This window comes from Giraffa tippelskirchi, chromosome 5 (assembly GCF_054371585.1).
Source record: "Giraffa tippelskirchi isolate mGirTip1 chromosome 5, T2T-mGirTip1v1.2.pri, whole genome shotgun sequence".
NCBI classification, from domain to species: Eukaryota; Metazoa; Chordata; class Mammalia; order Artiodactyla; family Giraffidae; genus Giraffa; species Giraffa tippelskirchi.
The window spans coordinates 114533805-114555948 of record NC_137279.1 but is presented as its reverse complement, the minus strand read 5'-3'; the positions used below and the strand labels follow the sequence as shown (position 1 = coordinate 114555948).

At 38.8% G+C, this 22144-nt stretch overlaps 1 protein-coding gene across 3 annotated transcripts in view; it reads right to left on the bottom strand.

Moving 5' to 3' along the window:
• Positions 1-22144, bottom strand: part of VAV3 (vav guanine nucleotide exchange factor 3) — a 425599-nt gene that overhangs the window by 202212 nt on the left and 201243 nt on the right. For all 3 annotated transcript variants that reach the window (XR_014054805.1, XR_014054804.1, XM_081493863.1), the window contains exons 4-10: positions 20412-20477; positions 15026-15134; positions 12079-12171; positions 9460-9528; positions 7425-7528; positions 5697-5796; positions 133-228 (exon numbers count right to left, since the gene is read on the bottom strand). Coding sequence is in view for 1 of the 3 variants with exons in the window: in XM_081493863.1 (XP_081349989.1) it covers positions 133-228; positions 5697-5796; positions 7425-7528; positions 9460-9528; positions 12079-12171; positions 15026-15134; positions 20412-20477 (637 nt within the window). In the remaining 2 variants the exon portion in view is untranslated. The remainder of the gene's footprint in view (positions 1-132; positions 229-5696; positions 5797-7424; positions 7529-9459; positions 9529-12078; positions 12172-15025; positions 15135-20411; positions 20478-22144) is intronic.

Sequence of the window (22144 nt, the reverse complement as noted above, 5' to 3'; positions counted from 1 at the left end):
CCCATTTAGTCATCCTCATAATTGAAAAATGTAAGGGGAAAGGGCTCCAAATATCAAGTTTCTGAGCATAGGTGATGCTTTATTAATGTTTGGTTGAATTAATGAATGAACAAACAATTTTAAGTTACATACCTGAAGGAGAAGGTGATACTTCAAAACACGCTGCATTGGAACAACCAGCAAATCTCGAAGAGTAAATTTCCCATTGTTTGCTCTTTTAGAACATTCCTAATGAAATACATTTTTTTAATTTAACTTTGTTAGTTTTATCAAAGGAAGTCATAATACAAACATTAAAAGATGCAAAGGCCATAAGCAAAACTGCTATTATACAATAAATATTTTGCTTTTTTCCTTAATGATCCCCCTTTTTTAAAAACAAGAAATATCATCAAAGAAAAACCAAAACAAACAAACAAAACTTGCAGCATTTCAGCTCTAAATAAGAATAAATACACAACCTAGTCTACACATGAAAATTATTTTTTCTAGTGGTCCTTCAGCATCTTCTTCCACTTAGCACTTAACCTTTCACCAAGTCTCTCCAAGCAGACCTATGGACCAGGAATCAAGAACAAGTCCCATTCATCAGACCCATTATGTGCCTTCCCCACCATCATGACTTTGGTTCATTCGGTTCTCACCAACTGCCATGTGCTTTCTCTAATTTCCAGCAAAATTCATCACCCTCTTGAAGAGCTTTACTTCTAGGCTGTTAGTAATAGTCTCAATCAAAATTGTTCTATCTCTCTGTGCTTTGTGGGTCTTTCCATTATTGTCATAATGATATATGTATAATATCTTTCCTAATATATTTTTATATAGGAGAGATAAGAAAGCCTTCCTCAGTGAGGAAGAAATAGAGGGAAACAAATAGAATGGGAAAGTCTGGGGATCTCGTCAAGAAAATTAGAGATACCAAGGGAACTTTTCATGCAAAGATGGGAACAATAAAGGACAGAAATGGTATGGATCTAACAGAAGCAGAAGATATTAAAAAGAGGTGGCAAGAATACACAGAAGAATTGTACAAAAAAGTTATTCACAACCCAGATAATCATGATGGTGTGATCATTCAGCTAGAGCCAGACATCCTGGAATGTGAAATCAAGTGGGCCTTAGGAAGCATCACTACGAACAAAGTTAGTGGAGGTGATGGAATTCCAATTGAGCTATTTCAAATCCTAAGAGATGATGCTGTGAAAGTGCTTCAGTCAATATGCCAGCAAATTGGAAAACTCAGCAGTGACCACAGGACTGGAAAAGGTCAGGTTTCATTCCAATCCCAAAGAAAAGCAATGCCAAAGAATGTGCAAACTACCGCACAATTGCACTCATCTCACACACTAGCAAAGTAATGCGCAAAATTTTCCAAGCCAGGCTTCAACAGTACATGAACCACGAATTTCCATATGTTCAAGCTGGATTTAGAAAAGGCAGAGGAACCAGAGATCAAATTGCCAACATCTGTTGTATCATTGAAAAAGCAAGAGAGTTTCAGAAAAATATCTACTTGCCTTATTGACTATGCCAAAGCCTTTGACTGTATGGATCACAACAAAACTGTGGAAAATTCTTCAAGAGATAGGAATATCAGACCACCTGATCTGCATCCTGAGAAATCTGTATGCAGGTCAGGAAGCAACAGTTAGAACTGGACATGGAACAAACAAGAGTCTGGTTCCAAATCAGGAAAGGAGTATGCCAAGGCTGTATATTGTCACCCTGCTTATTTAACTTATATGCAGAGTACATCATGAGAAATGCTGAACTGGATGAAGCACAAGCTGGAATCAAGATTGCCAGGAAAAATATCAATAACCTCAAATATGCAGATGACACCATCCTTATGGCAGAAAGCGAAGAAGAACTAAAGAGCCTCTTGATGAAAGTGGAAGAGGAGAGTGAAAAAGTTGGTTTAAAACTCAGCATTCAGAAAACTAAGATCATGGCATCTGGTCCCATCACTTCATAGCAAATTGATGGGGAAACAGTGAAAACGGTGACAGACTTATTTTTGGGGGCTCCAATATCACTGCAGATGGTGACTGCAGCCATGAAATTAAAAGATGCTTGCTCTTTGAAAGAAAAGTTATGACCAACCTAGACAGCTTATTAAAAAGAAGAGACATTACTTTGCCAACAGAGGTCCATTTAATCAAATCTATGGTTTTTCCAGTAGTCATGTATGGATGTGAGAGTTGGACTATAAAGAAAGCTGAGCACAGAAGAATTGATGCTTTTGAACTGTGATATTGGAGAAGACTCTTGACAGTCCTTTGGACTGCAAGGAGATCCAACCAGTCCATCCTAAAGGAAATCGGTCCTGAATATTCATTGGAAGGACTGATGCTAAAGCTGAAACTCCAATACTTCGGCCACCTGATGTGAAGAACTGACTCATTTGAAAAGACCCTGATGCTGGGAAAGATTGAAGGTGGGAGGAGAAGGGGATGACAGAGGATGAGTTGGTTGGATGGCATCTCTGACTCAATAGACATGAGTTTGAGTACCTCTGTGAGTTGGCAATGGACAGGGAGGCCTGGCGTGCTGCAGTCCATGGGTGCACGGAGAATCAGACATGACTAAGTGACTAAACTGAATATATTTTTATACCTCTTAAGAATTTGTTAGTTGAAATGAATGAAATGGAATGACTGACTCCAAAAATTTGCTAAAGTATAAACCCACTACTGAATTCAAAGTTTTTAAAGCCTCCGATATTATTTTTTTAATCTCACACCCTGCTTTCTTAAAAGTTTACTGAAAAATAGTATTAACTGCTTCACTCTTTTGATGTTAACTACAACTTTGGGGGGAGTACTTTGAATCTGTAGTGTGAAAGCATGAATTTAAATCAATTTTGGCAACTCTTGGCTGTATGACCTTGAACAAGTTGATTTTCTGATTTTACTGTTGCTCACATATTCATGATTTCATTCAAAAAAAAAAAAAAAAGGTGCCAAAAAATATTTTTATTTGTGAGCAACCTTTTAAGTCCAAAATCCTCAGACAATTACTTAACCAAGACCAAGGAATTTTCCAGTTCATGGAAGGAGTTGTATTCAAGAAAATACTCTTCTGTTTCCATTTTGCCCATACTTAGCTTCTCCAGAACATGGAAGATATATTATCAGGACTATAGAAACAAACACCATTAGCTCCAACGACCATATTGAGTTAGTGAGTGTTTGACTAGAGCTCTCAGGCAAGAACTGGGGACACATCCTGACATGTTAGCTCATGTCTTGTAAATTGCTGCAGTTCTCTGGATGGATAACTATTTCAACTGATTTCTTGCTTCCATAGCTTGTAGCAACTTCTGGATCATGGGTCTCAAACAGGAGGTCAAACTGCTAATATTATTGTAATGAATGGGTCTCATTTTGGCAGCTGCCTTTTAAGTTCCTCGGAAACTGAGGTTGTATCTTACACTTGTTATGTTATGCCATCTTAACACAGTGTTAAGAACAAAAATGTTATACATTTAAAATTCCCTTTATGTATGGAAATCAGTTTAAAATTTTGGGGGAAAATTAATTCAAGTTCTAAGTTACAGGCTCAAGAAGTAAAGAATCTAACACTGCTGGCACTAACTACAGTTGGGGGGCTGAGACCCCCTAAAGGTAAAATGCTTATTAGTATTGAAAGTAAATAAAGGGTAGAAATGATTCTTCCACAACATCCAGTCAAGTGCTTAGCCTCAACTCTTAATTCTAATTGAAAAGAAATTGGAATAGGGATGAGCCACCTTTTAGAGCAAGGTAAAGGGACTCCACTACCCTTTACCCCATGTTACTCTGGTTCTACAATAAGAGTGAAAAAAGGCAGAATCATCAAGAATAAAAATAACCACAAAACATAAGACATGAGGGAGGCAGAAAGAAACCAACTATAAGGCAGCTTTCCCTCTCCCATGCTGGGACTTGCAGAAGACAGTTTTAGCAAAGACTATGTTTTGAAGGCTTATAGTAAGTATTTGATTAAATATTTCCAAATCAGGCCCATGGTTAGAAACAGGAACATTTCAGCTGGGGAAAAGACAGTCAGCATCACCTCACACTCAGCCTTCAAACTCAGTCTGAGGGTCTCTCTTTCCCTAAGATTTACAATGACTACAGAAACTATAACTCTAGAGATTGAAGGTGTGTTTATTGGGCAGGATTTTGACAGTGACTCTGAAAAGAAGGGAGAGTAACATTCAAAAATAATGTTGAGAATATAATGAAGGTTTGATTTACCACTTGCTGACTCTTCTCTTGAATGAGAATCATATATCTTTATTTTAAAAATACTGCCTTAATGGTAGCTTTATTAGGTAATCACTGCGTAAGTTGTAAAGTTTTAACTTTACCATCGTATTTTAATTTGACTCAAGATGTCCTACAGTTCTAAACTTATGAGGCTCGGTTCTCTAAAGAGGAGCAGAAGCTCTTTCAGCTAATAAGGTGGTAAGGATGTCATTCAGTGGTGACTCAAATCATCTCCATACACAAGATCCACATCATCAAGGGATTGTAAGAGGTAAGAAAGAAGGATCTATGATATAAAATTATACAGTTACTTGGTAGCCTGTTGATGTGCAAACTTTCTCACCAACAGCTCCCCTTTATGGGAATTATGAGTTAGGAAATCAGACCAGATATGCTCAACAGTGAAGGGACTCTCATTTGAAAATCCTCTACCTATTTTTCCTTGTTTATCACCTGACCTTGTGGTTAAACGCAACAATCAGCAGCAAGGAGGGTATGAGAGGGCCAACTAGCCACCCAGAGTCACCTAAGAGTGGATTATACATCTCTACCTGAACTTTAAGAAGATCCAAACATATGGAGAATATATTTGAAATGACAATTCATATAACACACAAATAATCATTTTTCAAAAGTTTTTTGAAAGTGCAAACTCTTCTTAGGGGGGAAAAAAAGATGTACCAAAAAAAAAAAAATGACAACACAGTTTCCAGATTTATTTTCCATTGTTACTAGGTGCTTTGTTCATACTAATCTATTTACCATTTCTCAACCTTTCCTGACTCTCCTGGTCAGGACATACCAATTCTTACAGAATTCCCTACAAGGAATCTCATCTACCAAGACCTACCCCATTCTTTAGTGACCTAACTCAAATGCCACCCCTTTAGATAAATCTTCTACAGTCTAACCATACTGAAGTAATTACTCAGTCTTACTCATGGAGCCCTGACAAAGAGTGCTTACTACTTAATCTCATCATATGTGTATGTGTCTTGTCTTACTTCTTATGGGCAATATTCATGCCCTTATTATACATCTGCCCCTAAATATCTTACATTTTTAATAAATAATTTAAATCTATATATAAATTATCTCACATATATTTTACTCATCCTGTACCTTTTACTTCCCTGGGTAAATTACTCATAATCTCTCTGAACTTTGGCTTTCTTATCCATAGGATAAGAAAATTAATTATCTGTATGTATCTGACAAAGTCATGAGGGCCTAATGAGATAATTCATGTAAAAAAGCCATAAATCTTCTATTTTACTACTGTTATTATTACTGCCACATTATTATTTTAGAGGGCTATCTAATATTTTATGAAATCACACTTAGAATTCATGGAAATTTATAGTTGCATTGATCATGAGAAGAAATATATTGTTTTAGTTTATATTACTCTATGACACATACAAACAAAAAATAAACAGGCACCTCTAATTTCAGTTTGACATCTTCTTTTGTCTTAGAAATGTAGTCTAAACTAGAGATGGCCGACTCCACTCCACTGCAGTACTGCCCGTAAATAACCAACCTGAAAGGAAAAGAGAGAGAAAGAAAGTTGAGGACAAAAAGGCAAGATTAAAGTAGAAGAGGAAATCCATCTACTTAAATCCAGTTAGATATAACCAAAGCAAATCTCACTCGTCCTGCACTTCTTACTTTCTAGGTAACCCTGGACAGATTACTCAGAACCTCAGTATTCTCGTTTCTTTGAACACACACCACACTTACAGCACTCTTACCTAGAAAATCCAATGGACAGATGAGCCTGCGGGCTAAGTCCACGGGGTCACAAAGAGTCAGACACAACTTAGCAACTGATCACACACACACTTACAGTCCCAGAATTAGGGTCACTCATATTTATGGTATTAAAAATGACTATTTTTAATTTCCAAATTTGAATGGAATTGATCCATGTACATTTTTATAGCAGGCAGATTTTACAGTCAAACTTAATGACTGTTAATATTGTTGGAGTGGGCTTCCCAGGTGGTGCTAGCGGTAAACAAACCGCCTGTCAATGCAGGAGACACAAGAGACTCAGGTTCTATCCCTGGTCAGGAAGAGCTCCTGGAGTAGCAAATGGGAATCCACTCCAGTATTCTTGTCTGGAGAATTCCATGGACAGAGAAGCCTGGAGGGCTACAGTCCATGGGGTTGCAAAGAGTCGGACACTTAGCATGCACACACACACATTGTTGGAGTACATATATACAGCAAAAAAAAATTAAAATTTCTGTTCAAGTTTCTATTAGAGATTAGCTTTTATACTGTTCATGCTCACTCAGAAATAGTTTTATTTTCTACTACAATTTCACTTTAATTACTAGTTACAACTCCACTCATTAATAAACTTCCTACTCCTTCCCACTTTTTAATTAAGAAAAATACATTATCTGAAAAGTGGGAATGAGAGGCCTGAGCTGTGCTGGATAGAAGATCATTCATACAGCATGGGGTCTGAGTCTACTTCAGGAAGGGTATCTCTGGAGTGACACCAATTTTTGCAGAGAGTCTGGTTAATTTATTGTTTCTTTCAGCTCTCTGGTGGAAAAAAATACTACTACATTAATATTTATCTAATGTTGACACAAAGCAATTAATTAGCCTCTTCTGAGTACTAGGAACTATAGGGCCTGATTTAAAAAGAGAGTGCTATATTTTAAGCAAAATTCCTTGGTACTTCTAATTCATGTGAATTGTTCAGAAGATTTTTTTTCAAACTCAGAAAGAGAAATTGACTTTGCCTGTGAATCTAATACTCCAAAATAGAGAATTATAAGCTATTAGAGTTGGAAAAAGCAGTAAGTACCAGCTAATGTACCCCTAACATTTACAGACAGAGAAAAGGAGGCTCAGAGAGTTAAGATGACCTCCTGAAGTCTATGTACAGGACTCAAGAGTGATAGGTCTGTACAAGAACCTACACTTTCTGGTTTTCAGTGTAAAACTTGAACTCTTTTTTTCTTTTTCTTTTTTCCTGGTATATATAGAGAGAGCTCAACCACCATCCTGAGATTAACTGTCCCATGTTCTAATCACTTCCCATGTAGTATCTTAATGAACCGTATTTACAGCTATTTATGAGAAATTTTAATACTAACCCTCACTGTAATTACAAACTAATAGTCACGAAGTTTAAAACCCAAAAGTTACCTTTCCTTGTAGTTAATGAAAACTTGATACAAGTTCTGGTCATTTTTATTCACAATGGAATCATGAATCTCTTGCATTAGGTTCCGATGAACTTTCACAAGTTCCTTAGAAAAGAAAATAACGGCAAGAGAAATTAGGAATCAGAACCAAAAAAAAAAAAAAAAACCACCCATCACCCATCACCTGGACACAGCATCCCTATTGTTGCCAGACTTGCCATTCAAGGATATGCTGAATGCCCTCAGTATATAAACCTGCTCCCATCAGTAAAAAGAGGAAGAAGAGGAGGGGAAGAAAGGGGAGGGGAAAGAAGAGGCAAGAGGAAGAAAAGAGACAGGGAAGGGGAAGGAAAGGAGGGGAGGAGTAGAGGGGAGGGAGAGAGGGAGAGAAAAGAGAGGCCATGTACATGGGAAATAGCCATTTCAGATCTGACTCAAAATGTCAGTGTCCTGTGGAAAGAGAAATTGTCTCACTAGTTATTAAAGGGTAATTTATTCCTTGTATAAAAATATGTACAGTTCATTTTCATTTTATAATCACTTTAAATTTTTAAATAAAACTATCCAAATGCTTAATGCTTTATTGACAGGATAAAGTAATGATTCATGTCCTTGGGACATGAAAATGTAGATTTGTACTTGGGTCAATTAGTGGTGTCCTGGAGCTAAGCTAACAATCATCAGACTAAATTACTTGAAACCAGACAACTAATGGCATAAATAAACAGCAAATAAATTGTAGTAGGCCGTTTAATAGGGCAACTCAAAACTCAAGAATATCACATTTTTCCTGATAAGCAAGTAATTTTCAGTCAGATGGTAAAATACATACCACAGCTGGAAAATGACGAGATTCAAATCAAAGTGTCAATTCTCCCACTACCTCTTCCCATGTACCTTGCAGCAAACATTGACTGCAGGACATACCCTTCCTCAATGGGTGTAAGTAAAACACAGATATGTTGGCCCTATTACTGTTTTTTCCCTCTATCACATTTTTTTTTTCTCTATCACTTTTTTGAAGAGCATGGAAAAGCCATTAGAGTAAGGACTGTCAAACAGGTCCTGAGTTATGGTGACCGTATATAACTGGTTTGATACTCGTCTTCCTAGAATATGTGGCTTGTTTTATGCTAAACATTCATTTGATAATCTTGAGCTTTTTCTTCCTCCTATGTTACAAATCAATAAGAATGCCTTCATTTGGCTATAATCAGGGAGAAGGACAACATGCCACAGTTCATCAATTTGTGCACAGCAACACTAAATATAAAGGAATCAACATATTAGGGACCTCACAGGTGATACAAGCAAGCCTGTACACAAAAGCTTATATATTGTATATAAAAGCTATATGTTAAAACCAAGGCTAATTCCAGAGGACTAAGAAGTTGAATCTTGCCTAGCAAGACCGTACACAGCATTGCTCTTCGCTTGTTTCTAGGATTCTTGGTAAATATTCTTTTAGGATTATATGGTACCCTGAAATTTGAAATGATTGTATAAATGTGAAGAAAAGTTCTTCACATCTTATCATTAAAATAGATTGTTTTATCAGAAGGAAACAGTGTATTTCAGAAATAGAAGTTTATGTTATAACCAGAGGCAGAAAACACCAAAAAGCAGAGAACGGGGAACTGTAGGAATGGCAGTAAGTGGGAGAGAGGGATGAAGCCAGGACCGTGTCTGTAAGGTGGGGTCAAGGGGCTGGAGAACGAGAGAGCAAGGAGCGGGGCAGAAGGGAACTCCCATGAGACAGAGAGACTCTAACACCAGGGATTAACTGGGGCTGCCTTGTCATGACAAACAATTAAGTACATGAGTCTTATCCATTTGTGTTCAGCATCCATTTTGATTGACTTTTGGTTGGCAATATGACATGGCAGTTATGTCCAGAAAATAAGACTATAAGAACTCAGGAGGCAGAAAATTGGGTTAAATTTCTCAGAGAATACAATGTTCAAGTAGAGAACCACTAAGTAAATAAAGATTTTATAGAAGTGTAGCTCAATTTTTACCAGTGATTTTTTACTTACAGGAATGTTGATGAATACTGAATCAAATTCTGCTGCTGTCAGAAATCTTTTCAATGGTGCCATGAAATACTACCAGGAGAGAAGAGAGGGGTAATAATTAATCACAACTTATCCTAATCGACAGTTTTTCATCAAGGAGCAATAAATATTTATTGAAAATTAATCAGTTTTATGAATACTAAGAAAAAAGCAGAAACTATTTTCTCTGGCATAAAGATTCAATACTTGAACAGAGATATAAGACATAAATACAGGTTAATATATTTAAAATATGAAATAAAAGATTTGGCCTATAAATGCTTCTAAAATTAAGAAAAGAAGAGAAAAAAAAAGAGAGAACGCCATTGGCCAAATTGGCAAACAATGGCAACATTTTGGAGATATATTTGAGGACTAATATAAACATCCCTCACATGCTTTGTGGAGATTCTAGGTCTCTGAGATAAATAATCTGCTTATGCAATTTAGGGATCACTCCCTTTCATTCCTTGAGAATTCTAGTTCCTGGCCTATCATATCTTTGGTCCATTACTACCCCATCTTTCTTTTTGACCATTGCAGTAACTATGTAGATGATCCTTCCAATAGCCTGGCCTCTTGGTTCCCTGAACTCCAACAATCTGTGCCCCATTATAGCTGAGCTCCTCTTGTGGTCATAGCCCAAGATCCTGTCATTACCAACTATTGTATATGCTCCAGAGAATTACTTTGAAACAAGCAACTCTCTGACCTCTACCCTCCTACCTTTACAGCTCATTCCTCCAAAGACTTCTCTAACCCACTGGGTCTGCCCATGCCCTGATCATCCCACAGTCTCTCATATCCTCACTTCCATTCTCACCCAGTGTACATTCCATGAGCCATCATCAGAATCACTGTCCTGCAAATACTCTTACTCTCTCTTCTTTTTTTCCGGAAAAATGAAAACCCAGTTAAATCTAGCTTTCCATATATTTTGTGCCCGTACCTAAGAAGTTAAACAGAAGCTATATTGATGGCTAGTTCAAAAAATAATCACAGAACTCAACTGAACCTTAACACTATATAATCCCAGTACATTTACCCTCTCGTTGTCTTAAACAGCTCTTTCACACCTTCATCTATTTTTTTAAACTTGCAAAACTGTCTGCTGGTTCTCATTCTCCTAGCCTCCAAATGTGGAAGTCACCAGAAGTGATCTTAAACCTCTTCTCTATCAGCATTTATTCCCTTGGTGGTTTCCTCTATTGCCAAGGCCTTAAACACCATTGCATAATGATAATGGCCCAATTTATACGTCAATTCAACTTTTCCACCAAATGTCAGACACATATCTCTAACTTCCTCCTCAACACATCCCATTGGAAGCTAACAGGTGTTGCAAATTTATCAGGCCCCAGCAGACTCATGATCACACACCTATCCCTTCCCATCTCAGTCACCATCGTCATCATGCTAAAAATCTAATGTTCTTGATTGCTCTTTTCCACACATCCTTTACCTAGTTCATCATCAAATCTACTGGGCTCTACTTTCAACATTTATTCAGAATCTGACTACTCTCTAACCACCTTTACCATCACTTTCTGTCAACTTTATTACTGCAATATTCTTCTAACATTTTCCCCAATTTCCACCCTTGCCTGACAAGAGTCAGAATGAGCTGTTAAAAATTTATATTAAATCCCATTACTTTTGCTACTCAAAGCACTTCAGCTTTTTGCCGGGTGTCCCATGTGCCCCCTGTGCCGCGGGCACTCACCAGGTTTCCAATCTCACTGCTCCTCTGCACTGTCTGCTTCAGCCTCCTGGCCTGCTGCTGTTCCTTGCAGCACACTGAACACCGTCCCATGTGAGGGCCCTTCTCCCAGGGATTGTCTGCTCTGGGATATTCACATGGCTCACTCCTCAATTCACTCAGCTGTCTGCTTAAATACAACCTGACCATAGAGGCTTTCCATTACCACTCTACATAAGATAACACCAGCTTTCCCCATCACTCACTATCCCCTTCCTCGGCCTTATTTTTCTTCAGAGGCCTTATCACCACCTGACATACTTACTTGTTTAAATCATAAACCCTCCCATCAGAGTCAGGAGAACTATAGAATTTGTTGTGTTGATGGCTATACCCTCAGCCCCTAAATTAGGGCCATTCAGACACTATGAAATCAATAAATCGTTGTCGGATTGTGGGATGAATAAATCTGCTTTGAGATCTTTAAATCCAAAATTATACTGAATATCAGAATACACAGACACTGCAGAAACATTGAGCCTAATGCATTAACTGTACAAGGCAGTACAGCAAGTCCCTGACATACAAATGAGTTCCATTCTGAAAGCGCATGAGTAAACTCAATTTAAGTTCAACAGTTAGCCTAGGTACCTACCTAACACCATCAACTATATAGTACTTTACTGTAATAGGTTTATAATACCTTTCGCACAAATAATATACACGTTAAAAAAAACCAAGAAATATTTTTAATCTTATAGTACATTACCTCAAAAAGTACACTGCAACAACTGGCATATAGGGAATGTCACACACATTCACATCTTTGAAAGTTCACAACATGAAGGTTCGTATGTAGGTGACTTACTGTGTTTGAAAATCGAGAATACCTAACGACTTACTTTTTCTATTGACTCCAGTGTTTCTGTATATTTTTCTTCTGTCTGCTTAATTTCTGCTAGGCAGCAACATCGTATATCATTTTCTGGACATTTCTACAATTAGAATTTTCAAATTAAAATTATTTAATCAAATTCATATATTAATCTCTTCAGTAGAAGATAGAAATAAAAATTATTTAATTTTTAAGCATTCCATTCTAACATAATGATTTCTTGTTTGTTTTTTTTCTTTGGTTTTGTTTTGGCCATGCTGCATAGCTCGTGGGGTCTTAATTCTCTGACCACAGATGGAGCCCGTGCACCCTACAGTGGAAGCATGGAGTTCTAACCACCGGACCACCAGGGAATGCCCAGGCCTTCCATTCTAACAACACAAATAACTTCAAGATACATTGAACGGCATTTGTGAAGGATCTTTGCTTTTAAAGGGCTCCCCTGGTGGCTCAGATGGTAAAGAACCTGCCTGCAATGCAGGAGACCCAGCTTCAATCTCTGGGTCAGGAAGATCCCCTGGAGGAAGGGCATGGCAACCCACTCCAGCATTCTTGCCTGGAGAATTACATGGACAGAGGAGCCTGACGGGCTGCATGGTGTCACAAAAAGTTGGACACGACTGAATGACTAAAACACTTTGCTTTTTAAAAAAAATTTGAACAATGTAAATGCAAAAGTTTGAGATAATTAAAAATATACTTTGAGTATACTCTCTTTAAACTGAAGCATCTATTTTACTATAAATGTAACTCAATCTGGAAACATTATGAATGGTCTAATACCATTTTCTTAATGTACAGCATACTTTACAAGTGCTATAGAAATAACTGCAAAAAATCATAAAAGGATATTTGGTAAGTAAAATATCTTAAAATATTTTTTCAAGAGTTAACATCTTGATGTTTGGTTTTTACTAAGTGTTTAAGACTAGAGGCAGAAGAACATGGTAGGAAGATCAAAGATTAGGGGATCAGACAGAATTGGGTTCAAGGACCAGTTTTACTGTCATTTAGCTTGTCATTGTGAAGAAGTTACCTAATTTCTCTGTCTCGATTTTCTCATCTATAAAACAAAATTACAGTACCCAGCCCAAGGATCTGTAAATGAGATAACCCATGTGGAGCGCCTAGCACCCTGAGGAGTGTGCTAGAAGTGCCCTATGCCTTCTGTCATCATCACTGCTCACCCTGGGCCACATGGACAGCCGAGCACCATCAGCTCGGTGAAGACAGTCCTTGGGAAAGATAGTGAAGAATTTGCTGATGCCCAAAGCAGCTGATAATTTTAAGGGGGCACAGACAGTACTTTGTCACCTAAAACACTTAAAATGCTGCCACAGGTGTCCAATCAGCTGGCGCAGCAGGTAAAAGCACACATTTATGACATCTACCAAACACAGGCCAGCCAATCTATTTTCATCCCACAGAAGCTGCTGCTCCCTACCTGGGCATCAGACAACTCGCCAGCCTTTTATTAAATGCAAGAGGACAAAGAGAGCTGAGCGAATTCATCAAAGTACTGAAGAAACCTAAACCATACGTAGCTCATGAAGAAAGGTTTTTGTGTAAAAAAAAGACTATGTTAATAAAAGTTTAAGCAACTGACTTTTTTCTTTTCTATTTCAAATTATAGATGAGAAAATCATTCAAAGTAATTCTGAATGTTTTACGTATTTTCATGCAGATAGTTTTGTGGGTTCATATTGACTATGGTAATATCTGAAACTATGTTTATAAAATAGAAAAAAAATGCTAGGAGACCTATAAGGAAACAAAAGAAAGAAAAATACCTTATATCAACTCCTAACAAATAGAAAGAAATATTCTTTAACATATATTTTATGCCACATCAAATTTAAAGTAGACTTATCTGCTTTGTAAGATATTTCCTTTCATAATAGTATAATTTTATGATTCCCTGAAATTATGCTCTATTGCCACTCTGCTTTATTTAGCTGGGTGGCACACCCTTTGCCTCTCAGACTTAATTTTTCTACTAGTAAAATGAAAGGATTAGACCAGAGAGTCCCTATGGATGTTCTGAACTGCACAATGTCACACTTTGTGCACTTGAGTTGTGTCCAACACTTTGCAACTCTATGGACCATAGCCCACCAGGCTCTTCTGTCCATGGGATTCTCCAGGCAACAATGCTGGAGTGGGTTGCCACGCCCTCCTCCAGGGCATCTTATGGACCCACGGATTGAACTTGTATCTCTTGTGTCTACCGCTTGGGCAGACAGGTTCTTTACCACTAGCATTACCTGGGAAGCCCAATATCATGTTCATATGCCTCCAAATGCAACAGTATGTCATGGTTATACAGTTATACATAAAAAGGGATGGCTCTGATGGTAAAGCATCTGCCTGTAACGTGGGAGACCACCTGGATTTGATCCTTAGGTCAGGAAGATCCCCTGGAGAAGGGAATGGCTACTCACTCCAGTATTCCTGCCTGGAGAATTCCATGGACAGAGGAGCCTGACAGGCTACAGTCCATGGGGTCACAAAGAGTCTAACATGACTGAGCGACTAACACTTTTCAAACATAAAAAAGAAAACAAAAAATAATTCCAGCAGAAGTTACCTAAATAATTTTAACTATTATATTAATTACAATCATTTCATTACAATTGCAATTAATATACTTATTACATGAATATTATTTTATTTTATTAATTATAATTATCATATTAGCCATTCAAATAATCACTTTCCTAATAAAATAATTCAGACTAGTAAGTCATGGTTATATAGTTAAAAGCAAGATAAAAAAACAAAAGGCGACTCCAACGAAGTTAAACAACTAATTATAACTATTGTATTTATTATAATATTAATTATAGCATAAACATTAATTATAATTATTATAGTAATTATTCCTTCGAGTAATCACTTTCCTTATAAAATACTCAGAGTAACTTAAAAAAGCCCTAGCCAAGTCAAAGTCCTACCGACTGCTGTGCTTCTTCCGCCTTCATCAGGTCCTCATATACCTCGCCACCTTCATCCTCCCCATACACACAGTCGTACAGACCCTCTTCATCTTCCACGTGGGTTTCACTGAAACAAAGAGTACAACATAAATGTCATTTTCTATCATGCAATAAGTACAATAGTGAGAAACAGGTTACTGGATTTTAGTAGAAAATCCAGATCAACAAGAGTGGAACGAGTGAAAGGCTCACATTCCAGTTCTGTCCCTCCTGATATGAACAATTACAACAGAATCCGACAGTGATGGCAGGGACCTGACACTCACTGGGCATTTACTACATCACTCTGCATGGATTATCCTCGCTTGCCCAGGCCCAGCATTTACTGTGTTAACAGGTAGGCATGTTGTTTGGTCAGTCATAATGACAAGGATTTTGAGAAAACAAAAGATTCTTTGACTTGCCCAGAATGACACAGCTCATCAAAGGGCAAAGCCAGGATTTAAAATTCAGGCTATCTTACACTCTGAGTGTTTTAACTGCTCTATTATCATTATTGTTGTTCAGTTGCTAAGTCATATCCGACTCTTTGTGGATCCATGGACTGCAGCACACCCGGTTCCTCTGTCCTCCACAATCTCCCAGAATTTGCTCACATTCATGTCCATTGAGTGGATGATGCTAACTATCTCCTCTCTTCCTGCTCTATTTTACTGCCTCCCACTTTTCATTTGTCAAGGCCTCACGGGAATTCCCTGGTGGTCCAGTGGTTAGGACCAGGCATTTTCACCGCCCTGCCCCAAGTTCTTTTCCTGGTTCGGAAATTAAGATCTCACATGCCTTGGCCCCCACAAAAAAGTCTCCGTTTCATCATGCTTGTTAAAGGATATACTTTGGAGAAGACAGGCGAGTTGGAAAGGAGTTACTATGTTATAAATAATCTTTTTAAAGCATTAATTTCTGTTGATTATAATCATCAACATCTAGTGCAATAGTTTTCAAACCATGTTCCTTCAAGGTTACTCAAAGGATACCCATAGGTTCCCTTTGAGTCAGATTCCTTTTTTATCTGTTTTACTTGTATTTTGCTTAAACAGAAGGTCCCAAGGCCACAAGACATTTTTAAAAGCCTTTTAAATTCTTCTGCTAGTCTCCCAGCAGTGGAAAATAATCTCTATTTTTAAAGCTTCCATGAATGGTTCCACAGTGACTGATTGATGTATCATCCCTGAACTCTTCATGTGAGACAGTAAACCTGTTCAAAGTAGAAACAGCCGCTTCTACCTATCACCCATTCTATCACTACTCCTCGAGTTTTTCCTTTCCGTTCAAGAGTTCCATAAATAGCTTCTACTAACAAATAATGCCAAAGAACTGAGATTAATAAAATAAGGTGTGTTAGAAAGAAGCATTAACCTCTCTCGGAAAAGAAATTCCACTCTTCCAATACTGCCAGCCCTTAGCATTTCTCTTGGGCCTGTGCAGATAGGACATTATAAATTGATGCATACAAAAATAAAAACATTGTAACTATAAATGTCACTCTGCAACTCGGAGCATTTTTCAAAGTAGGGGCAATCACAAGGTTGTCTGTCAGGAAGAGTTATTTGGAGGCATCTGACAGAAAGGAACTGTCAAACACCCAGGAGAAATAAAGGTGCCTTAAGGGAGAGCAATCCAATGGTAAGAGAAGTTCCAGAGAACTCTGCTCTGAGAAAACTCATTCCAAGATGACTTGTCCTCCTGTCTACTCACCTACCTGATTTTTACTAAGAACCTACTGATTGCCAGATCCAGAAGAATGCCTAGATCCAGAAGATCCAAGGGCTCTGCCATAATCTAATGTGGAAAACAGCACAGAAACAGAATTCTATGATGCAGAGGAAAGAGTAAGCGATACTCTGACTAAGGAAGTCAGGGAAGGCTTCACAGAAGATACTACATCTGAACTGGATCTGCAGTGTATTTATTTAGTCAACATGTATTTGGTGAACAAATACCATGTTCCAGGAGATACAGCTGCAGATGAGGCAGACACAGTTGCTGCCCTCAGGGATGACACACTAAATGAGAAGATGGGATGAGTATTCAGACAAAGGATACCAAGCTGTGTGAAGGCAGGCAGGTGTGCAGAGCCTGGCAATGTGGAGGGTGGAGTCCCGTCCAGGTGAGTGAGGGGAGATCCAGAGAAGAAGAGTTGAACCAATCTGAGAAGAGCCTTGTCCTCTGTGAGCTGAACCTTACCTGGGCAACTGGGGACCATAGGGGGGTTACAGAGGGGTAGTGTGGAGAGTGAAGAAGTCAGACGGGGAGATGGGATAGGAGGTAATGAGCACCATAACTAGGATAAAGGCAGGAGAGAAACAACGTAGAGACTATATGAAGTACAACCAACCAGACTTGGGGACCAATCTGGATTAGGGAGAGGGAGAAAGGAGTGAAGGATGCTTCTCAGCTTTCTACTCTGGAAAACTAGGGAGATGGTGAGTCATATTGCAGTTCCAGAATTTCCATACTGAGGGGCTTAGGCAGGCAGCCTCCTCTGAGAACAGTGGGGCAGTTCAACCGGTTTGAGCATTTTCCATAACCCATCAAAGGATAGGAAGGTTTGATGAGGTCATGAAGGAACTGAGATTTTAAAAAAAGATAAAGGAGTAGGTTCTATATCAAAGGGGATCCTGTTCAGAAGGAAGACAGGCTGTGAAATCCATTTCCTGCCTCAGACCCCCCAACTTACCCTCCACCAAACAACAACAACAAAACAAAAAGCAAACAATCGAAAAATGACATCATCTTGCTTAATTCTTGCTATTGACTATTTCCCATGAGAGCAGAGGCATATATGTATAAATCCACACAGATTTTTCTCTAAGAATTGCAGGAGGGACACACATGCAGCCACACACATCACGACTGGGCTAGAACAGTTTGGGTTTTGTTATTCAATCCCAGAGTAAAACTGTTTCTTGCTAACAGTTTGGTCAATGATTTCCGATTTGCATAAAATGAAGAGGGGAGAGGAAGGAAGGAGCTGTGATTTTTCAAATGGTCAATAGATAACAGCCATCCACATTAGCTTTCCTGTGTCCGGGCCATCTATGTATGGTTACATCTGACCCTCTGGTCATGAAGGCTGGAGAAGCGATGACACTGTACAGCTTAGCCATCTCACATGCTCTCTATGCCATCCTGCATCAGCTTCTCTCCACATCAGGAGAGAACATTTCCCCCTGCAGTGCAGAGCAGACCACCGTTTGCTCTGGGGGCCTCCCTTCAGGCGATCCACCCCCAAAGGTGACAGTGAAGTATGTGAAGCCATAGAGCTCATCACAAAGCCAAGACTGAAGATCAAGACCTCACTGCAAACTCAAATGCAAGTATCCTCAGGAAACACATGACATTTGGACCTCTGACTCCAGGTGGGCAGCATCTCTCTGGACAGCCACGTCAGGGACCCAGGTTTTCTCCAAGCTTGCATCCTCACAGACTAATCCTGACATCAACAGAACAAGATGAGCAAAGACTATAGGAATGAGTAAGCATAAGTGACAAATGCTGGAGGTTAAAAAATGTCATCATAGCACTGGAAATAATAATATTCTTTTTAAGACTACAAAGAATTTAATTATATTACCAGTAATTTTATAGTCACCTGATGAAGACTATAGCCAATTCAACGAGACATTCAATAATGACTCTGCTGAAGATTAGTAAATTCTAGGAGATTTTAAATAGAATTAAGAAATCTTTCTTCTCCTTTTTTGTTTTTTTTTTTTTTTGGCTGCTCCAGGTCTAAGTTGCAGCATAACATGAGGGATCTAGTTTCCTGACCAGAGATCAGACCCAGGCCCCCTGAAATGGTAGCACAGAATCTTAACCACTGGACTGCCATGGAAGTCCTGATAAGAAACCATTCTTGATGGACATTTGAAATATTAAACTTTGTGGCCCATCCAAACGCCGCCTACTCCAGGAGGGCTGCTGGCCGGCCCTATGGCTCCTATCACAGAGCTCTCCAGCTGAAAGTTCTTGGAGGAGCAAGGCAGGGTGCTTGTGGGAGTCAATGCAGTGAGCCAGAATAAGAACTGCATGGGTTCAAACCCAAAGATCACTATTTACTAGCAATATGATCTTTAGCAAGTTACTTAGCTTTTCAAGACTCAGTTTCCTCATTTGTAAACTGTGGTGATACTAGTAACAACTTCATAATGTGGTGTTACATGAGAGTGTGTGTAGAAACATGGTTAGCACAGGCTCCTAGGAACTGATAGATGTCTCCTGATGGACAGCTCAAGCCTGAAATATGCCTGGAAGAGGTAGATGCTCAATGCAGCTTTGGGCTATTTATTCAGAAAACAGATATTTGTTGAGGGCCTACTAGATACTAGACACTGTTTGAAGTGCTAGGAAAATAGCCAAGAACAAGGTAAAGTCCCTGATCTCGTGAAGTCGGCCCTCTGATGAGGAGATGGACAGTACATAAAGCAAACCGAGACTACCTCAGGCAGAGGCAGGTACCATAAAAACACAGGGCAAGGGAAGTGGGGTGACAATTTTAGGTAGGGTAGTCAGGAAGGCTTTGCTGGGAAGGCCATTTGAGTGAAAACTTGAATGGTGAGGGGTCAGCCACAAGGGCAGAAGGCACAGCAAGTGTAAAAGTCCTAGAGTAAGAACAAGCTCCCTGTGCTGGGTATCATGATGGATACATGGATGAATTTCCATACAACCTGAATCTCTCCTGGAGCAGAATCTATGTCTTATTACAATTCTCTGCAAACATACCTGATCTTTGGCATCAGTTCCTTGAGGGGTGAGGATCACGTTTTACATTCATTTGTAATCTGCACAAGTCACTCAATCAGCAGGAGATAATCAGCTGCAAAGACCTTTAGCCTCTCCTGACTATTTACTAATATGGCCCAAAAGGATTCTATGTTCAGAATCAACACCATCTGATGAAACATCCCTGAATAACCCCCACCCACACTAATCTCATCCGCCCTTGAACTTGCGCTGCAAGCATTATCTGTCCTACAAGTCTGATGGTAGATTCTACTTCTCTCTCTGATTGTTTCTTATTTTTCGGATTCCAGGTTCATCTACTACCTCTACAATGCCTTTGAGAAACTTCCAAATGTTAACTTCATCGCTGTCTGTTTCTTTACTCTCCACAGAGACTCACGCAATGCAAGATACACAACAGGAATTAAAAGCCGGTTGAAGTACATCTTCTTGTGAACATTTCCATCAGGAGTTTGAGGTTAATTCTTACATGTCTTAATCACTAAGCCACAGTTCCCCTTTAGATAGCTATTTTAACACCTATGTTTAAAATTCACAAAGAATGCAAAAATCGGCAGTGGTGTTAATTTTGCTGAAATTTTGCTGAAAACGCTCAACATACTCTATTAAATCAGGCAGGCCTTTGTAGATGTCATCATCATTAATGCTTTCTTCTGTCGGGAAGGGCCTAGGAGGGAGGGGAAAAAAAAGAGTGAATGAGCAACAACAAGGCTGGACATTTACCACTCACTAAATGCAAAAGGTCAGCTGCAGCCAAAGTGGTCAGGTCAGTCACCATGTTTCACACGACATCTGGGGTTTCTCCCAAAGAGTGGGACCCTGCGGCTGTGTCAGGGTCCCCCAGGAAGGTTGTGGCACCTGCTACCCCAAAACCCCTGCAGCAACCACTGCTGGTCACTACAGTCATGTGAGTGGTTGTAGACGTGCTAAGGTGCTCACCATTTCCCACCAGCCACACACTTGCAGGCTCGCCTCACCACCCACTGCAGCTTCCCAGTTCAGAGTGGGCCCTTATCTTCCACATTGTCTCTTTGCGCTTAGAGAATCTGATCTGACAAATAGTTTGGTAACAATCCTCCAGGCATGACTCAGTTTACTAGTATCAATAAAAAAATTAGAAGTAAAAAATGTCATGTCCTCTATATATGATCATTGACTCTGATATACTTTTCTACTCAGACCATAAACTATATAAGTCGTATTTTTTTTATTTTCATCTATTGGACAAATGAGTCAAACAGGGCTCAGGGAGAGTATGGTGTTTTCTTTCTCCCCTGGTCAAAGAAAATCACTTTAATTTATGCCCTGTTCCTAGCCATTGACTCCCCTGTTTGCCTCACGCTTTGATCTTTGTTCATAACAACAACATAATGCCCTAAATTTACATCTAACAAAATCACAGTGATTATACTATGGTACCAAAAGCTTTACCCTTCCTTTACATACAGCCAGCATGTCCTATGTTTCATAAAAACAAGAGGACCCATCAAAATAACAAATAAGCACTAAATAATTGTATTTAGTACAGGGAAAATATTTCACATTGGTTTACAGATGAATACTTAGGACATTTAAGGAACATACATTTTTCAAATAAATTAAAATGTGTCAAAAATGCCAGTTTCAAAGTCCTTTTTTAAAATAAATATCTTGACACATTTTATTATATTCTTATATACAAGTCCATTGTAGTAAAAACTGAAATTATAAATAAGAGTAATTAAAAAGGAAAAAAAAAACTTCTATGTATCCTTTCAGAATTAACCATATTTAAACACATAAAAATAAAAACATGCTATTTCAAAATCTTCTGCTTGCATATAACAAAATATATGCTGACATGAAAAGATAATCATAAACTGAAGAGGAAATGACAGGGTATGCAACATTTATCCAACCTATAGACTCCCTCTGTAGAAAGCTACCAAGTTCATGATCTGTTCCTGAGAAAGGGTCTGCGGGGCATCCTCCCCAAGGTCACTATGCTTTGTACCCAAGGACTGGGCTGCCAGCCACAGCTGATTAAACCTGTAGACATGCTTGTATCTCCTGTGTTAGAATCTGAATGTGAACAGAAAATTGGAAGCAACAGAAGAAGAGACAGAGGTTCACAGAGCACCATAACAGCTGGAGACAATTACAGACCCCTGAGGAAATCACATGAGAAATGTGATCCATTCCATTTCCATGCGGCCTGGCTGTGCGACTGCTGAAACTGCTTTTCTGTATTTCTAACATCATTAAACAATACAACTTTCTAACTGAACTCACTTGAACATGCCGTATTTTAAACAAAAGAGGCCCAACACAACACATGTATCTCCATTTCCATAC